This window comes from Channa argus, chromosome 24 (assembly GCF_033026475.1).
Source record: "Channa argus isolate prfri chromosome 24, Channa argus male v1.0, whole genome shotgun sequence".
Lineage (NCBI taxonomy): Eukaryota > Metazoa > Chordata > Actinopteri > Anabantiformes > Channidae > Channa > Channa argus.
The window spans coordinates 3,661,225-3,680,465 of NC_090220.1; the positions used below are offsets into that span (position 1 = coordinate 3,661,225).

General features: G+C 39.4%; 1 protein-coding gene across 4 annotated transcripts; it reads left to right on the forward strand.

Annotated features, from left to right (window-relative positions):
- Positions 1 to 3,069: 3,069 nt before the first annotated feature.
- LOC137109097 (protocadherin alpha-C2-like) lies at positions 3,070 to 10,530 on the forward strand. Of its 4 annotated transcripts, none has more exons than XM_067494497.1 (3): positions 3,070 to 5,679; positions 6,529 to 6,565; positions 7,394 to 10,530. In XM_067494497.1, the coding sequence occupies exons 1-2, from the start codon at positions 3,247 to 3,249 to the stop codon at positions 6,538 to 6,540; spliced, it is 2,445 nt and encodes an 814-aa protein (XP_067350598.1). In that variant the 5' UTR covers positions 3,070 to 3,246; the 3' UTR covers positions 6,541 to 6,565; positions 7,394 to 10,530. The 4 variants fall into 4 exon arrangements, with proteins under 4 accessions (XP_067350598.1, XP_067350599.1, XP_067350595.1 ...); XM_067494498.1 differs by having other exon boundaries at positions 7,397 to 10,530; XM_067494494.1 differs by lacking the exon at positions 6,529 to 6,565.
- Positions 10,531 to 19,241: the final 8,711 nt, after the last annotated feature.

The window sequence follows — 19,241 nt, forward strand, 5'->3', positions numbered from 1 at the left end:
CTCGACTCTGTAGTTGTAGTTTTTTACAAGACAACCATCCATTTAATACTGTTGCTCTAAAACTACTGCTGGCAGTAGCATCTATCTCACATCAATAAAAGGAAAGCAGTTAAAGTAAACCTATTACTTCGAGTACAAGTGAGCATTGCACAGATTTATGAAATCAAATATAATCTCATGGCATCAGAAGCATTGAATAAAATGTGGCAGGAGCAGAGTTTAGTTAATGATATTCAAACTTATTTTGTGCACAGCTGATAACACTGAGATTTGACTCCTGGGAGGTCAGAAGTGTGAATCACAGTCATCCCTGTGGCACCAAATAACAATCTCACCGTCTAATTTTAAGCAGTTTTCCCATAAAATTCTGGTCAATATCACCCCAGGTCTTATGCTACTGCTGTGGAGATTATCCTCAAGATCCCTCTCTTCCAGCTGAGCTATAAATAAAATAACATAAACAGATTAGTGGGTTAATCTCAGGTTTCATTGCCTTAGGGAACTGCCTCATATTCAAAAAGCCGAGTGCCAAGAGACAGTTATGGAATGGATTGTGAACTCCCTGAAGATCAAGTCAGACAGATAAAACCTTACAGGAAAATAAATGTTTCCTCTATCGCTTGGAGACTTCCCAGGAATTTAAAACACACATTCAGTCATTGCCAAAACTATATACCCATAATTACAGATATTAAAGTCCACAGTTATCTTCAAATCCTACCCAAAGAGAAGAGTTTCCCTTTTCCTTTCACTAGAGGGTGCCTTTGCCTGACTCTTGTGCGGAAACTGACCAATTTGAATGAATTGTGTTGTGTTTACACAACAGTCTTCATCTGTCAAATTATTCTGTGTATAACAGACTGGAGTTGCTAGATACTGTTCACTAATGCTGTATAAATGTGTAAATGCACTGCTGCAGAAAATTCCTACTTTTATGTTTCTGTTAGCCAGGATTCCCAACATGTTGTCTCTCTGTTGCTGTTTACATCATTTGATATTTAAGCAGGTGCTGGGTGGGTGACTCAAGCTTATGCTTATATGTGAGAATGTAATAGACATAGTGTAGTGCCATTTCTGTGTTCAGCTCACCTTGAAAGCATTAAATACAACAATTATTAAATAAATAAATAGAACACTGAAAAATGTATAATATTAAATAAAATAGAAATCAACCAAACAATAAATATAATAACAAAATATCTTTGTATCTACATGAAAAAATAAACAACATAATTAACTGTGAGATGTTCCATCAGCTGTTATTTTTTTAAATATTAATATTGCATTACACATTTTGAAGCTTTCAGGTGCCCCTGTCCAGTTTTTTTTTTTTTTGACATGTATTGCTGGCATCATTTTCAAAATGAACAGTTATTTTATAATAATTGATCAAAGAAAGTAAGAAAGATCTCTGTTTCAGTATTTCGTTTGTTTTCTGTATCTGCATATATAATCAGAAATAGGATCTTTCCTAATGTCACCTCTTTTCTGGAAAAGGGACTTCTACAAACACATGTAAATTTTATGCGATGAAAACACATTTAACTAATACTCATTTCCATCTATGTTACTTGGGCCTGATGGCAGTGACTGAAATGCTGGAACAGTTATTACAAATACTCGTGGAACTTGGCTGAGAAAGTCTCTTTCTCTTCAGCTTGATTAAAAAGTAAACAGAATCTATTTATTTGGATACTAATATTCCATAGTAGATTTGAACCTTTCTCTAAAACCAGAGCCATGACACAAATGTGATGTGAGTGTGCATATTTTTCTTCAATTCTCTTAGTAGGCACTGGATGGTGCTAAAGGACAGGGACATTAAGGATTGTATTCACTTGAATCCTTTACTTTGGGAAACCTAAAATATAGCAGCAAACCCAAGCACTCAGACTGTAGGTCTACTTGAGATTCTTAGTATTTCCAAAAGTACAATAGGAGACTAGACTATCTAGGAGCAATCGAACCCTCTCTACTAAAACTTTCCTTTTTGATAAACTCCTCTCTCTCCTCTCATCATTTCTCCTCTGCTCTCCTTATATCAACTTTTTTTTTCCCATAGGTGTGTGTCTCCCTTTTTTCTTTTCTTCTCTTTTTTTTTTATAACTTGTTCCATTTCTTTTCTTTTCTTTCTCTATTCTCCACTCACCATAACCAGTTAAGATAGATGGACGCCCACCCAGGGCCTGGTTGTGTTGGAAGTTTCTTCTATTAAAGAAAGCTTTTCTTCTCCGTTGTTGCCTTACTGGTTGATTGAGGAGGATGTTGTTTGTACATTAGTGAGGTCTTGACCTTAAAATATTTTTTTGTAGTGAATTGGCACAAAAAAAAATTGAAAACTGTGGAAGTGTTTAAACAAGTGGAATCAACCGACCGTGTCTATATTCATTTAAGCCTTAAAAAAAAGAAGAACAAATTGAGAAATTTGGGAACTAATAAAATTTGACTCATCTGCCACAATTAAAGCTATGCTCTGTTCTGTAACATATCGAGGTGGAAATGCCATCACATAAAACCTGACATCTAAACTTTCATCTAATATCCATCTTTTAATTTGGTAAACAAGCAAATAAGGTTTCTGAATAAGAAAATGGCGTTTTATCAGACTTTTGGATTTTCCCTCGTATTCAAAATGTCATTGACTACTACTGTATAACTTCCAAAGGTTCCTTATTAAGAGTTTTCTAGGAGTCCAAGGATTAAGTAATAAATTACTGTAACAATCTGTCCCTTTGGTATCAATATTGTCATGGTGCATTCTTTTATTGTGAACTCTTAATTTAAACGTTTCGTTAAGGTATTTGTATTAAAAAGAAAAATTATTTGCACAAATACTATTTGGGTGCACCACAGTTTTGGGGTGATAGGCACTGCCGCCTCACAGTTAGAAGGTCCCCGGTTCGAATCCACCTTTCTATACAAAATGTGCACGTTATAGGAGTATAAAGTGATGTGCAGAATTATGGACTGAGACGTTAAGAAATTCTTTTGATGGACTTTCCAAATGTGCACCCTTTATTTTTTTGGGGGGGGGGGGGCTGACGAGCGTGCACAAATGCTGCGTACGCCCCTGCGGAGTAACGCTGTGAGAGCCCAGCTCCTCCAGCGGTATTGCACTGTGTGGCCTGCTGCAGCTACAGCTACAACTCGTGGAGACAAGAATGACACCGGCGCTGCGCTTCATCAGGACAACTACGCCGTAAGAGCGGATCTCCTTCGTGTGTATCTTTGAAAATTACTCGAATCATGGCGGTTATCATCGCACCTGCACGGACACGAATGACCGTGGCGGCTCTTGCATTTATTATACTATGGGGATTTGCGCTTTCCATCACTCGGTACTCTATTCCGGAGGAGATGGAAGAGGGCTCCTTTGTTGCTAACCTGGCCACAGATTTGGGTCTGGATGTTCGTAGTTTGGTGCAGCGCAGGGCAAAGCTCGATGTCATCCACAGCAAAAATTACCTTGACATCAACAAAGAGACAGGGGAGCTGATAATCCGGGAGAAGATAGACCGGGAGAGCATCTGCATCACTAAAACGACCTCCTGCTTTCTGAAAATGGATGTCATCCTCGAAAACCCCATTCGCATCTTTAACATTGAACTAGAAATCATGGACATCAACGACAACGCGCCTTTGTTTCGCAGGAAGACGATGCAGTTGGACATTTCAGAGGCAACCCCTCCCGGTGAGAGGTTTTCGTTGACAAACGCCGTGGATGCGGATGTGGGGGCGAATTCAATCAAGACCTACTATCTGAGTGAAAGCAAATACTTTAACATCGATATACAGACTGGTAGCGATGGCTCCAAATACGTGGATTTAGTGCTCAGTGGTAATTTGGACCGAGAGGAGCACGCGGCTCACAATTTGATTTTAACCGCTGTGGATGGGGGGGTTCCTCCCCGCTCCGGCACAGCTAGCATCGTTATTAATGTCCTGGACATCAATGACAACGCCCCCATGTTCAGTCAGCCAATATTTGCAGTCAACGTTTCCGAGAACTCTGCTGCAGGAACAGTGGTCATGACCTTAAACGCATCCGACTTGGACGAAGGCACAAACTCCCAGGTAACGTACTCATATACCCTGTACACTTCAGAGAAGACACAAGAGGTCTTCTCACTCGATCCAAACTCGGGTGAAATCAAAGTGAAGGGGGTGATCAATTATGAGGAGAGTCAAAGTTTTGAGATGCACATACAGGCTCAGGACGGAGGGAGGAACCCTCTGTCCGGACACTGTAAAGTAATGGTGTTCATCACAGACCTGAACGATAACTACCCCGAGGTGACCATCAAGTCTGTAAAAAGTGCTCTGAGCGAGGATGTCTCTGTGGGGACACTGATTGCAGTGGTGAGTGTCAGCGACCGGGACTCTGGGGTCAATGGGGAAGTGGCGCTCACCCTGAATCGGCAGAAAACCTTACCATTTGTCCTGAACAAGTCCTCAGAGGGTTACTTCGAGCTGCTGGTTGCAAAGCCACTGGACAGGGAGATGATAAGCAAATATGACATCACGCTGAGAGTGACAGACAAAGGATCGCCGCCCTTATCTGAAAACGAGACTGTCACTTTAGAGATCCTGGATGTCAATGACAATGCTCCCACTTTCCCACAATCCTTCTACACAATCCATGTTGTGGAGAATAATCCACCCGGAGCGCTGGTGACTTCTCTGAGTGCATTTGATCCAGATCTGAACGAGAACCAGTACTTGGTTTATTTCATAATGGAAAAGGAGATTGTAAACACATCCATGTCAATGCTCTTCTCCATCAACCCTGAGAATGGAGATCTTTATGCCCTGAAGACCTTTGACTATGAGCGAGAGAGGGAATTTCTTTTTCACATTGAGGCTAGGGACTCGGGTGTTCCCCCGCTAAGCAGCAATGTGACAGTTCACATCATCATTCTGGACCAAAATGACAACACTCCTCTCATAGTGTCACCTTGGCGGGCACAGGGCTCTGTTGTAGAGGAGGTGATTCCGAGGTCCACAGATAAGGGACACTTGGTGGCCAAAGTGATCGCCATCGATGCCGATTCGGAGCAAAACTCCAGGGTCACGTACCAGCTCCTGCAGATCAGCGATGCAAGCCTCTTCAGCCTAGATCAGTATAACGGTGAAATTCGGACGACGAGGATGTTTAGTTACAGGGATCCGAGACAACAGCGGCTTGTAATTGTTGCCAAAGACAATGGTGATCCTGCTCTCTCTGCTACTGTCACCATCAAGATATCCACAGTGGAACATGCCATGTCCTTTTCGGAGACTACGGAGTTGCCGCTAGAATATGACGTCTTCACAGACCTAAATCTGTACTTGGTAATTGGTTTAGGGGCCGTGTCATTTCTGCTACTGATAACCATCTTGGTTATTATTGTGCTGAAGTGTCAAAAACCCAAGCCAAAGGCCATCAAGATGCCCCCGGCCAACAGGAACAGCGTGATCAGCAGAAACAGCGTGATCAGCCAGAGAAGCTCCACGATTGCGGATTCCACCCTGATCTCCAGCGACGCCTACTGGTACAGTTTGTTCCTCGCAGAGACCAGGAAAGGCAAAGTGGTGGTGAGACAGCCCATAATTCCCAAAGGAGCTGGGTATTTTGTTTCCAGTATACCCAGGAGCATAGGGCCAAGTGAGACCACAGACTCCAGAGCGTCAACATTGGAGGTATGTAAAAACGGAACAGTAGATCAACGAGGATTCGGTAAAAGTATTTTGACAATTACTTGTGAGGTGATTATAACTCTCTGTATTAAACCAAATTTTGACTGCTCAAACTTCACTTGCATACATTTACACTTTGATTGTTTTCCATTAGTTCCACTTTCTGATGCATTTATCTGATAGCTAGAGCTACTTATTGGTTTTTTAGACCAGCACAGAAAGCTCAACATGGTCACTTAGGCTGATATTGTGCAAATACTACATCAGGTCAAATTATTTCATTGGAAGGAATTGAAATATATCATGGACTGTAATGTTCCCCGTTTTCAAAAGCCAAACAAAATAACTTATCTGCACTTTGGTTGCGTAATTAGGCCAAAACCCATCCCATGCTGAAAATGTGCCACTATTTGATGTCTTAAGTGGTATGTAGGTCATTTACTGGAGATGCCTAACACCCAATCAGAGCATAACTTGTAGGTGTAAGAGGGGGAGCACTTCAAAGAAACCCAGACACGGAGGAGTTCTCTTCAAGGACATGATGTGTTGTTGTACAAAGTGAGATGCACAGTGCTGGGGGTCTGTGGAATCTCCGGTAATGCTTCAGCACACAGTAGACTCTAATCAGTTTAGACCTGCTGATAATGATCCAGGTGGTGTTTGTTTTTGCACAGCTGCACCTGCAGACTAAACTAAAAAAAGTGATGCTCCGAAAGATTAAACAATATGAATATGCATTAATGCAGAGGTGCATATGGTGAGTGTGTGTGACGTGTACGTACTGTGAGAGTGAGTTTGAGTGTCTGAGTTTCACACGCACAACTGAACCTGTCTCTTTTTTCTGTTCTTAAGTACTCAAAATGAAAGGAAGTCCATTCTACAACTGGAGGTATGCTGGTTGCTAACTGCATTCTGTAGAGCCACTAGACATGTGTAGACATTTCTCTATCCTTTTCTATTTGGTCAAAAATGCACCTTGTGATCAACTGTCACAATTCACACTTTACTGTAAAAATGTGCTGTAATGTTGTCGGTCAACATCTTTTTTCCAGATCTAATGGAGCAGAATAAATAATTTCCATTTGTCCCTCACAAATCCAACACAATGCTATTGTGGGCACTAAAATTTAAATTGGCCTCCACTGAGAGCTGAGATTAGAATAGAATTGGCTACAGGTCAGATTTGTGTTGTGCACATCTGGCTAGCTTGGCAGATATGCAGGACAAAGTGATGGCACAGATAGAAAAAAGGATTATGGATTGAATTGTCCTCAATCGGTTGTCTGCATGCAAAGTACCTGAGAGCAGTGACTGGATCAACTAGGTCCACAATCCTGCAAACAAGCTGTTAGACTGCGTTTCACAGCCCTGCTAATACTGGCCTAGTTAATAGTGAATACAACAATGTGATGCCTGCTTGTGCATGTTTTATGTATTTTATATTTCAGCTCTGAATATTAGTCGTACTGATTTCTCTGAGTCAATTTGTGAAATTCTAAATATTCCTAAAACACCAATAGACAAATCTACACAACCAAATATAGAAACGGACTATTGATTCACCCTTTTATTTCAATGTCACTAAAACCCCACGACATGTTAATGATGGTGGCAGTAACCAGTCACGATCCACTGTTGCATGAGTGAGGACTTTCTATACTGAGTTTATACTGAGGCTGACTTGGTGTTGTGGCTAATTCTATGTTCTGTCTCTTAGCAGGAACCCAGAAGAGAACTGCCATGATATAATCATCTCTTCACCGGGGGTCTCTGGCTCAAAGTCCTCCCTGTGACTCACAAAGAAGATGTAAAACAACTGTCCTCCCTCATACCCCTATTCACCAACTCTTTCTCTGCTTCCTGCAATTCCCCCATACAAACATCAGCCAATAATCACTTCAGCTTCATACCTTCTTCTTGGCTCTTCTAAGCATGACTCTGCATGTTCAAAGTATTTGGACATAGAATTGAAACCATTAATGGCAGAATCACTGGACATAACTACAGTGGCCTCGTCGTAAATCATTCCCTTCTTAGTGCTTTGAAGCTCCTCAGTGGACACATTTGCCTTCTATCCAGGGATTACATTGCCTGCTGTCGTACTCCAAACCATCCATAAGTCACTATATGCATAAGGTACCATCATGCAATATCTCTTAAGCAGAAATCCAAAACACATCTAATCAAAAATACACATATAAATCAGGGTGATTTTGAATCTTCCATAAACCTGAAACTCAAATACTTAACTGTAGCTGGTTATGTCATTGATTTAGGGTCTTTGCACTTGGTGTTATCTTTTTTTTTTTTTTTTTAATAAAACATGAGTCCTGCTGTTGATCAAGGCTCATAGTGTCAACTAGTAGATTTCCAATGAAATAAGCAGTGAATTTTACATTTTTTACAGTCTTTGTTGTATTAAACAGTGTTGAATGTGTGATCATGGAAAACAGGGAACGAAAGAAAACTGTACACTGGAAACAGACAAACTTAGGAGATGATTTCTTTTCATTTTAATTGTAGATTTTGTACTTCTATATAAATGTCAATGAGGTCAGAACAAAAACACTGGGTACTCTAACTACCATGTTTTAAATGTATGACAGGGCTTGGTTTAGAAGTGGTAGAAGTACACAAAAGAAAAAGTGCAGTCTGTTTGAAAAAATACTGATTTTGATCCCGTTAATAACATGAGCATCCAATCTATTCGAGATTAATTCAACAAACTCTCAAGGGTATAAATTATAACAAAACTGTTACAATAATTATTTAAAACCTTGTTCTATGGTTACCCAGCAATTTGGTGTGGAACAAAAAATATCACAGCTGGTAGAATTTGATCAGATTTTAACTAATTTATGTACTGACAGGTGGGTAATAAAAAATACTGGGAAAAAAAACAATTTATTAGCTAGTAATATTTTATATTAAGAATGTACATTTGCAAAATGCAACTACTAACAAAAGCTTTAAAGTGGAAATACTCCAGTAAAGTACGAGTACAGCACAATTAAGTAAAGTACTTGAGTGAAAGTGCTTAGTTACCTACCACCTCTGGCCTGGATAATATTAGAAGGACACAAAGACACTACAATGGGCTTCAAATGTTCTGAAACATTTGAAACCAATTTAAAAATTTAAACCAAACATCTGAAAATGCTGATGTTGAGAATATTGGCTACACCGTTTTAACCCGTCTCCTCTTTCTGGTCTGAGTGAGTGAGGGTGTAAGAGGGAGCTGTGTCCTATCATATTGCTCAGAGGTACATCACACGCTCGCGTGGGGCCAGGGAGGACACCAATTAGGACATATTTTTCCAAGAAAATAAAATAAAAAAGTAAATTCACCGTATAAGCTATTATCCTCTCTGATTAAACATCATTAAACTGGCAAATCAAACATTCACTGCGTTCAGTAACTGCACACAGAGCAAATTGTATTCATTAAAAAAAAAAACAGGGCAATTTAAAAAAAACATATTTTGTAGTAATAAATATTAAAATGTACAGCATTTATCTTTGCCATGGTATAAGGGAATATAGGATCCAGGCAAGACGTGGTTTTATGAATATTCATGTTTTTATAGATATTTTACGTATTAACTTTTAATGCTGCTTTTGTGACCTTCAGTGGCATTTTGTGTTGCATATTTGTAGTTTAGTGCATATGATGTGGTTTGATAGTGTACATAAGTTAAACTGAAACAAGAGTGCTTTTCTTGACCTCAAAGGCGGTGCTACGGCACCGCCGTGAAGCCCAGGACTTATTTCTCAGAAACAAGGAGCTTAATACGACCACTCATTAGGGGGTTAAATTATTTAATCTAACTGAGTGAGCTGAGGAAATTGGATTTTAAGGAGAACATTGTGTTATATATAGTTGCAGTATTCCAGTGCTAACTCTGCATATAACAAAAAAAATAATAATAAATAACACTGCGGAACCGATATTGCATAAAAAAGCAGATGAGAGCACTGTGAAATATGCACTGACTCCAAACATGATCGCAGCACCCACTCAGTAATGCAGTAAAGATGGGATTTTTCTGGATGTATTGAGCTACATGTTCAGAGTCGGTGAAATCTTAACCTCTCGTTTCCTCTCTTACCGTTACACCAGGCTGCTCAGACATAAACACAGCTGGCTGTCTGTCTGTCAGACTAAAGATGTCACTAAATGGGAGATCTCTTGCTGCGGAGTACATATTGTATGTGCAATCAATGCCTGAACCAATTGTTTCCAACAGTGTTTCAAGAATTAATAATTTGCACATACGATTCGCTCCTTGTGTGCCTTCTGCATTCACAAACGCATATATGTGACTGTTGATGAATGAAATAATGGCATTTCTTACAGTATTACAAATTGCAGTTTTCCCCATGATTAAATACCACCTTGAACTGTTTAGGTGTTGCTGAACAGGGGCTCAGCCTTTTGGTTTCAGAACAGACGTTCTCTGTAGAACCAGTAGATGCATTTACGGTAAACTGAACTGCTTTATACTTTGTGTTTTTTATACAGTAGACTTTTTTGATATCTTCTGTATTCACTGTGATCAAATGGCACAGGAGCAGCTTGTGCTCGGTGTAGTAAAAGTGTTTTTTGTCATTTGTGTACACAGCTCAGTTCCTCCTTTGCTAATTTCCGATTGTACAGTATGCTTTGAGAGTTGCAGCAAGCGTAATCCAGTTCCATCCCACTTAGCGGATCAAACACAGCGTGAGAGAGAATGGCCGTGCTTATTATTTTTAGTTTTATTTTGAAGTCTAGTTAATTGTCGGATTTTGATGTTGCTTTTTGGCTTAAATATTCTGCCTGATCATGCTAGTTTGAATAAAGCTTTTTAATCTGTCTCTCTGTTGTGCCTGTGTCAAATGAAACCTCAGTTACCCAAAGTGACTTTTGGAATGTGACACAAATTCTCTCTCTCTCTCTCTCTCTCTCTCTCTGTTTCTCGTTCTCTCTGGCCTCACATGCACTCATTTTGACCTAGTTTCTCTCTGTAACACTCTGTACTAATTCTTGGAAATTGAAAACTACAGTAAATAAAGGAGATGTGCCTGCAGTTCAAACTGCAGAAGCAGACAAATAATAACTTTGTCAGGATTAGTAAAAGCCTAGAGCCAAACTGCATAGTCTCTGCTTCACTGTGACCACACAGAACTTTTCAGTATGCAGCATGTGTGACAGTGTAGTCATATGGCAGCTAGTAATTCAGTGAATAGCAGCAATGTTTGCTTTCGTCCATCATAATGATTCTACATGGAATAGAAATACATTATCTAGAGCATTTGTTTTTGCTCCACTTGGGTTTTCATGCTCATCTGCAATTTCTAGATAGAATATTTAACTAAATTCTAAATGCAAGATTCAAAACAGATGTGTCATGTAGTATGTTGGAAAAATAATACTGATGGGTCCAATGCACGGCAGCACTTTTCCGGTTTGGCTGTGTACTATACTGAAATGCCTTGAGGTCTTTTGGTTATTTGTGCTTTAAAAGAAACAGAAGTAGGTCGGTGGTAATAAGCAGTGCACCTGTGGCTACATCCATGTGCTGAGTTTTGCTACAACAGTTTCTCCCCCCACGTATTCGGAACCGGTGCTATTCACTGCCGTTGCACAATGTTTGTCTTATTTTGTTATTTTTATGTTAAATAACTCACTGTGCAGGAGGCCTTGCAAAACTGTTGCGTGTACTACTGTATTATTTCAGGTGATTGTTTTCTACATCATACATCTTAAATAAATGAAAACCAAACCCCGAGAATTATAATTATTTGGGGGTTTTCTGAGATCGACACCAGATCAAAAGTTATACAAAAAAACTTGAATCAGATTATAAATTCAGGGGTTTTGAAACCATTTCTGAACAACTGCAGTTCAGTACAACAGAACAACTGATTGCAGTTCAAACAACTGCACTTAAATACAAGTTGTCGGGAGCTTTCCAAGACCCAAAATGTCTCGCTTAGTTACAAGGACAAATGGCTTGAATGGTCAGGAACAACCCAGGAACCCACATGGAACAGGCCTCCCATGAACTGGCTACAGTCAAGACAGTTTTGCATCATAATGGGCTGAAAGGCTGCAGACCAACAATGGGAAGAAGCACCTGTTTCAAAATTGACACATTAAGGCACAATGGGTTGTTAGGCCATGATTTAGCAGTGGTAGCATCATGCCGGTGAGCTGTTTTGGTGGCAGTGGGCCTGTTGGATTGCACAGAGTGGATGAAATGCTGAAATATTGTGGCATTTTTCTGTAGTGCACTTACATATGCAGCAGCACTATGGCTGCATCACTGCTTCCATTTCCAATCTTCAGGCTTCATTAATAATAATCAACATCCTTCAAAATCAAAAACCATTTATATTAATTTTATATCCATGTTGTTATTAGCATTCCTACAACATCCGTCAACGTGTGAGACAGGCTGTGTGGAGCTTGACCCATTTGTATGAGTGAGTCAGATCAGCAGAGAAGATAGATTGGCTGGAGCCCTTCATGTACAATATGGTCATGAGTGTTATTACCTGAAGCTTTGGTTTCCACTACAGTTGACAGAAAAAGTAAAGTGAGGAGTTCTCCAGCAATGTATTGGGGCCACCATGAGAATTTATTTGTTACACCGTATCTCGAGCTTTGGCGTTGAAATGAGAAGATTCTTTTAAATAATGTGTATGTAGTGGACCTGTCATCAGAGCTGCTGCTATTGTTGCTGACATGGATGCGCGTGAACGTTTGAATGCACTGATTAAGGCAGGTCTACTACATTGCATCCTGCTGATTCCAAAATTTATTACATTCATTATTTTCCTTAAAACTCTACTAACAATACCCCATAATATCAGCGTGAAGTTTGTTTGAAATCTTTGCAAATTTATTTTTCAAAAAAAACAAAACAAAAATAATTTACATGTACACAAGTATTCATGGCCTTTGCCATGACATTCAGAATTGAGATCTGGTGCACACTGTTTCCACTGATCATCCTTGAGATGTTTCTACAACTTAATTGAAGTGCACCTTTGGGAAATTCAGTTGATTGGACATGATATGGAAAAGTATCCACCTATCTATATAAGGTCCCTCAGTTAATAGTGCATTTCAGAGCACAAACCGAGTGAGACAGGATTTTATCAAGGCACAGATCTTAGGAGGGGTACAGAAAAAATTCATTGGAAGCCCCAATGAGCAAAGTGGCCTTCATCATCCGTAAATTGAAGAAGTGTGGAACCACCATGACTCCTAGAGTGGGACAGACGTCCAAACTGAGAGATCGAGAGAGAAGGGCGTTAGTCAGGAAGGTGACCAAGAACCGGATGGTCAATCTGAAAGAGCTCCAGCATTTCTCTGTGGAGAGAGGAGAACCTTCCAGAAGAACAACCACCTCTGCAGCACTCCACCAATCAGGTCTGTATTGTAGAGTGGCAGACGGAAACCACTTCTCGGTAAAAAGCACGTGATAGCTGCCTGAAGGACTCTCAGACGATGAGAAACTAAATTCTTTGGTCTGAATGATTGATCTCTTTGGGCTGAATGCCAAGTGTCATGTCTGGACAAAACCAGGCACCGCTCACCGCCTGGCTAATACCATCCTACAGTAAAGCATGGTGGTGTCAGCATCATAATGTGGGGATGTATTTCAGTGGACGGAACTGGGAGACTAGTCATGATGGAGGGAAAGATGAATGCAGCAATGTACAGAGATATCCTTGATGAAAACCTGTTTCAGAGCACTCTGGACCTCAGACTGGGGGGAATGGTTAATCTTTCAACAGGACAATGACCCTAAGCACACAGCCAAGATAACAAAGGAGTCCCTAAGGGACAGTTCCGTGAATGTCCTTGATTGGCCCAGCCAGAGCCCAAACGTGAACCCAAAAACATCTCTAGAGAGATCTGAAAATGGCTGTGCACCGACAAGCCCCATCCGACCTGATGGAGCTTGAGAGGTACTGCAAAGAACAATCACAGAAACTGCCCAAAAATAGGTGTGACAAGCTTGTAGCCTCATTCTCAAAAAGACTTGAACTTGTGATTGGTGCTTAAAGTGCTTCAAAAAAGTATTAAGCAAAGGTCGTGAATAATTATGTAAACATGATTTTTTTTCGTTTTTAAAAAAAATTAATTTGCAAAGATTTCAAACAAACTTCTTTCGCATTGTCATTATGGGGTGTTGTTTGTAGAATTTTGAGGAAAATAATAAATTGTATCCATTTTGAAGTAAGGCTGTAACTTAACAAAATGTGGAAGCAATTAAGTGTGAATACTTTCTGGATGCACTGCACATACACAGACTTCTAAGAATCTTCTCTTTACACCGGAATGTTTTCTTGTTATAATGAGATAATTTTTCTCTAAGAACCAGATACGGAGTAAAAACAAATTCTCATGGTGGTAGCAATTCATTGCCGTAGCAATGCGTTGCTGTACCAGCAAATGTCCAGTAAAATTATAAAAGTGTACAAAAGAAGAAGAAAATGGCTTCACAATCACAGGAGAATGGGGGACTGAAACTGGAAGTCCGTCTGAGGGGACACTATGATGGAGTTAAGTGCAGTGTGATTTAGGCTCCATCTTAAGTGATGCCTGTGGCTGGTCATTTATGTGTGGTCTGCCCTTGCCATGGGGTCACTCGTGCACTAGTTTGTGTTGGCCAATTTGTGCTGCTGTTTTGGATGACTGCTTGGAAGCATGAGCACAGCAAATGAAACTGTCTAAGAACATAGATCATTAAGTAGATCATTAGAATATTTAATATTACACAGGATTTATCAAGAGATATGTAAAAGGGACCTAAAAATAAACTCAGACTTGCTTAAAGACACTGCAGCTGCCTTTAAAACCAGTATTCTATTGCAATTTCTAATAACTTGAATGCTTATTGATATAAGAATTCAAAGGTACCTTACAGTGTTCATTATTTTTATTATTAATATATCATTTATATAGTATAAAGTATAGTTTATATAGCATAGTTATTACATTGTATAGCTACTATGTCTTACTCAGGCTTTTTATAATATTTTTATGTAAATAGGCAACATTTTAGGGACAGTATATGGAATGATTATTACAGCTGCCACTGCAATATTCATCAAATTGCTGTTGCTACGGAAACATATTTTCTGAGTCTTATGCAACAAATCATAAAATGGTTCCTTTAAACAGGCAGGTGAACAATTGGCAGTGCGTATTTGAATGGGACTGCACGGTCTGTCACTTCTCGTTCTTTGAATGTAGAACAAAATCTTGGCAAATCTGTTGAGTGAGAGTGAGTTTTTTTCTGTTGAGCTCAAACACTAGGAGATAAGAGGATGTTTTCCCCCCTCAAATGTAAGCAGATTACTGTGCATAATAACATCATATCATATGACCAATGAAAATGAAATGTATACATTGTATTGTGTTGTATTGTAAATTGTAAAAAGTTTAATTCGTAGAGTTCTGCACACTAAAGTGGAGAGGGACCATCCAGCTTGTTATCGGCAGACAGTTCAAAAGCCTGCATCTCTGATGGTATGCGGGTGCATTGATGGTTAAAAGTATATAGAGGTTTTAGAGCAGCATATGCTCCCATCCAGACAGCGTTTCTTCAGGGAAGGTCTTGCATATTTCAGGAAGACAATGCTAAACCACATACTGCATCAATCACAACATCATGGCTTCCCGGGAGAAGAGTATGGGTGCTGAACTGGCCTGCCGGCTTTCCTGACTACTCACCAACAGAAAACATTTGGGGCATCATAAAACATAAAATCCAGCAACAAAGGCCCAGGACTGTTGAGCAGCTAGAATCCTGCAACAGACAAGAAAGGGGCAACATTCCCCTCCTTAACTTCAGCAAATGGTCTCCTCACTTCCCAGACATTTACAGACAGTTGTTAGGAGAAGTGGAGATGCTACACAATGGTAAACATCACCATGTTCCAACATTTTTGAGATGTGTTGGAGCCATCTGATTCAAAATGAGCTAATATTTTCCAGGAAATTGTTTATGCCTTAGTTTAAACATCTGATATGTTGTTTATGTTCTACTATGAATAAAATACAGGTTAATGAGATGTGTAAATGATTGTATTCTGTTGTTATTTACGTTTTACACATCGTCACAACTTCTTTGGAATTGGGGTTGTATTTTCTTTGTTTTCTTACTTTCTCTGTAATTTCTATTATGGGCATTGTGTTTTTATTTGGTATACAACTATTACATATTGTTGAGTCAGGTAAAAGATTTTATAAAACTGCTTCTGACAGCATTTTAGTAATCCAGCTGACTCTGCATAGATTATTCAAAGGAAACATTATGGCTCCTCTCCATTAGATGCATTCAGCCAATGATCTATTCTGCTTAAGGCTATCAGCACAGGGTTGCCCTGCCAGCTGTTGTGACCGACTTTGCTTGTCTGTATTAGACACATTCCCCAGACCTTATCCTCTGCCTAAAATAATGCAGCATCCTTTTCAAAGTAAAATGTTGGTACTGACTCCTTACTGTTAATGAAAGTGTGCTTATCCCCAGATGCCGTTGCACAGCTACTGCTTCTTGTTACTCAGTTAAAAGCTATGTGCTCTAAATTCAGTAAGATTCCTCCAGTTTCCTTTCTGCTCCATGAAACCATGGCAGTTAAATCGTTCACTCTCTGATTGCTGTTATCTCTAGGCTCTACTCCAAATTTTGCACAAGAGAGCTGTGGTTACTGACCTAGCAATCCCTGTTTAGTCTTATTTTTTATGATTCACTTGCTCTTTAATATGGTTGCATGAGAATCCCTGATAAAAATTTAGCAATAGGACATTTCCAAAACCACATGCACCAATTTCAAGGTTTACACATCAGTATACATTTCTGATGATTTTCGCTGTAATCTGTATTTATGTGGTTGACATTTTGCTCAAATAGAAAAATTGTTTCATTTTAACACATAGAATGTAAGGTTTGCTATTAAACATTATTCTTTATTTTTTTTTAATAATATGGTTTAAACACAGATAGATTACATTATGATATTAAATAACTATACATTATAACACCAGTTACCACCAAAACTAGCTTTGATATAAGTATAAAACGCAAACAAAAGAATGAATGCATAAATATTGAACTACTTCCATCCGTGTTAAGCATATTTTAACATTCCAAACCAGGTGCATAACACAATAACCAATAGCTGTACAGTTTTGCCATCAGTTGTCTGGGTGCAAAATGTTTGGTGGTGACTACATCAGACGTTCACTCTGGGACCTCAAAGAGAAGCAGGAGCTGTCCTCCGACTAAATAGACTTCTATGTGACACCACACGATCCTGAATAGTGTAACTCATGGATGACAACTGAGAAATAAAGCTACACTGAGACATTTTACCACTTAGTATCTGTGAACAGCTTCCATCTAACAAAAACTATTCTATTAAAGGAAGCCTTCACTCTTATTGAACTTGCTTCTTCTGGTTCTAGTTTGACTATGCCATTAAACTGGCTAATACCATCCCTGCAGTAAAGCATGGTGATGCCAGACATTTACACTCCAAACTAAAGCCATAGAAAGCAAATTGAAAATTGTTAAAGTAATTTAATCTTTGAGAATCAGTTTTTACATCCTTTTTTTAAGCTTACATCTATGTTTAAGAGAGAGAGAGAGCTTTATGTGAAATAGAGTGAAAAGGGGCAATTTGACATCAGAAACGGTCAATCAGTTTGCATTTTAATAATAACAGGAGAAACTGCTGTTTAGGCTCTGTGCTAAAATTATTTAATTAGGATGTAGGTTGGGTGGGCAGACAGCAATTACACGTGGTGGGTTGGATAATTTTGGATCATCTTAATGTCCATTAAACCACTCTGGGAGCAATTACAGCTTATGGATAGCAACGTTTTAGAGAATCATGAACTTGTAGTAATGCTTTAATGACTTTGAATTGAAAAGAAATGTTGCATACACTGCATCATGCCTTTCTTGTGCTTTATCTTTACATTCAAAACCACACACCCCAATATTAATATTTCCAAATGTCTATCGATCTATTTACAATAGTTGCTTATGGTGAGTGCTAAAGCCCATCCCAGCCTTCACTGGGCGAGAAACAGTTGATACTCAGTTCATCAACACACATTCACACCTATGAGTTGTTGAGATGTGACAAATCACACACAGCAAGAAAATATAACATCTGGGTACAATATGACTGTGGCATGATTTGCCTCCGTATCACTTATTTCATTTTTTCAGGTGGAGGGATAATTCCCAGATGTTCAGTTCACAGCATTAGTAAAAAGGGGACATTCTGGATCACTGGAAGAACTGAAATATGAGAATGGGCTGGTAATACTACTGGGTCGTAAATAGCCACCTCCACCGTGTATGTCATCAGTCTCAGCTTTTAATGTTTTTATATTAGGCTATTTCTATTTTAAAAAAAATCAGCCATCTTGTTTCCTTCATGACATGGAATGAGACTCCTGCTTTATGGGGTCCACCACGGGCATCTTAAATACGATTATGTGACCTGACAGTCTGAGGTCTACCACTGTCAGGGATCCATGTGGATGGAAGGTTGTGATTGTCAGTGCAATGCTTCCTTTCTGCTGCGCCTTGTCCAAATGCGCCCCATGCGCTCCGCTGCGCTGCAGAATCGCTACCGGCAAATTAACCATCCTAACGACTCCAGTACAGGCAAACAAAAGCGAGTCCCCAAACATGTGTCTCTGATTGTGACCAAATGTCTTTCTTATAGCTTGGATTTTAACTGAGGGGGTGATATTTAAGACTGTGCACATTAGCCTCGACCCTGCCTTTGTAATCAACAGTGCGAGCAAGTAGTGAATCCCTTAAATTAAATGTAGCGGGGTTATGGTCTCAGTTTCAATAATGTTTTTCATTCATGCGCTGCAAACATATCATGATTCATGTTACGAATTAAAGAATGAGTGGTGTGACTGAATACATATACACTCTTATAGCCGTTTTATCAGGCCCTCATTCTTTTCTGGAGGTGCATTAAAGCGTTGGCAGTCTAATAGCTCACAGACCCCACATCGACATCGCAATGGAGGGATGAGAGGAGAAAAATGGGTGGGGAGGAGAGGAGAGAAGCTGCGCCACAGTGGAGAGAAGAGGGCAGGAGTCTGGGTACGCGCTAGGGTGGGATACGGTCCCTCTAAGGTCAAGTCAGCGACATTGAATTATACAATAACCGGTCTTCCCTTCAAAATAAAGCTTTGGTGAATGAGCATACAAAGTGAGCGCTCATATACAAAAAAAAAATAGGAATATCATTAAACTAAACAAAATCAAATCTTCTTTATGCAAAAGTGAGTTTTTTTTTCATGCTAAATAGAGTCAAAAACTTAAACCGAGTTTATAAGGTATGAACCCCTACCAAATTACGACTCAAAGCAAATTCTATCATATTAGAACATAAAAATCTTTAGGGACCCTTCCGGGTTTTGTCAATTTGTACCACAATTGAACTTCGCTATATGAACTAACGCAGCTTTTTAAAATTCGTTTTAATATTGAAAAAAACACTCTTTGTTTCCGGTTTAATTTTGGCTTCCT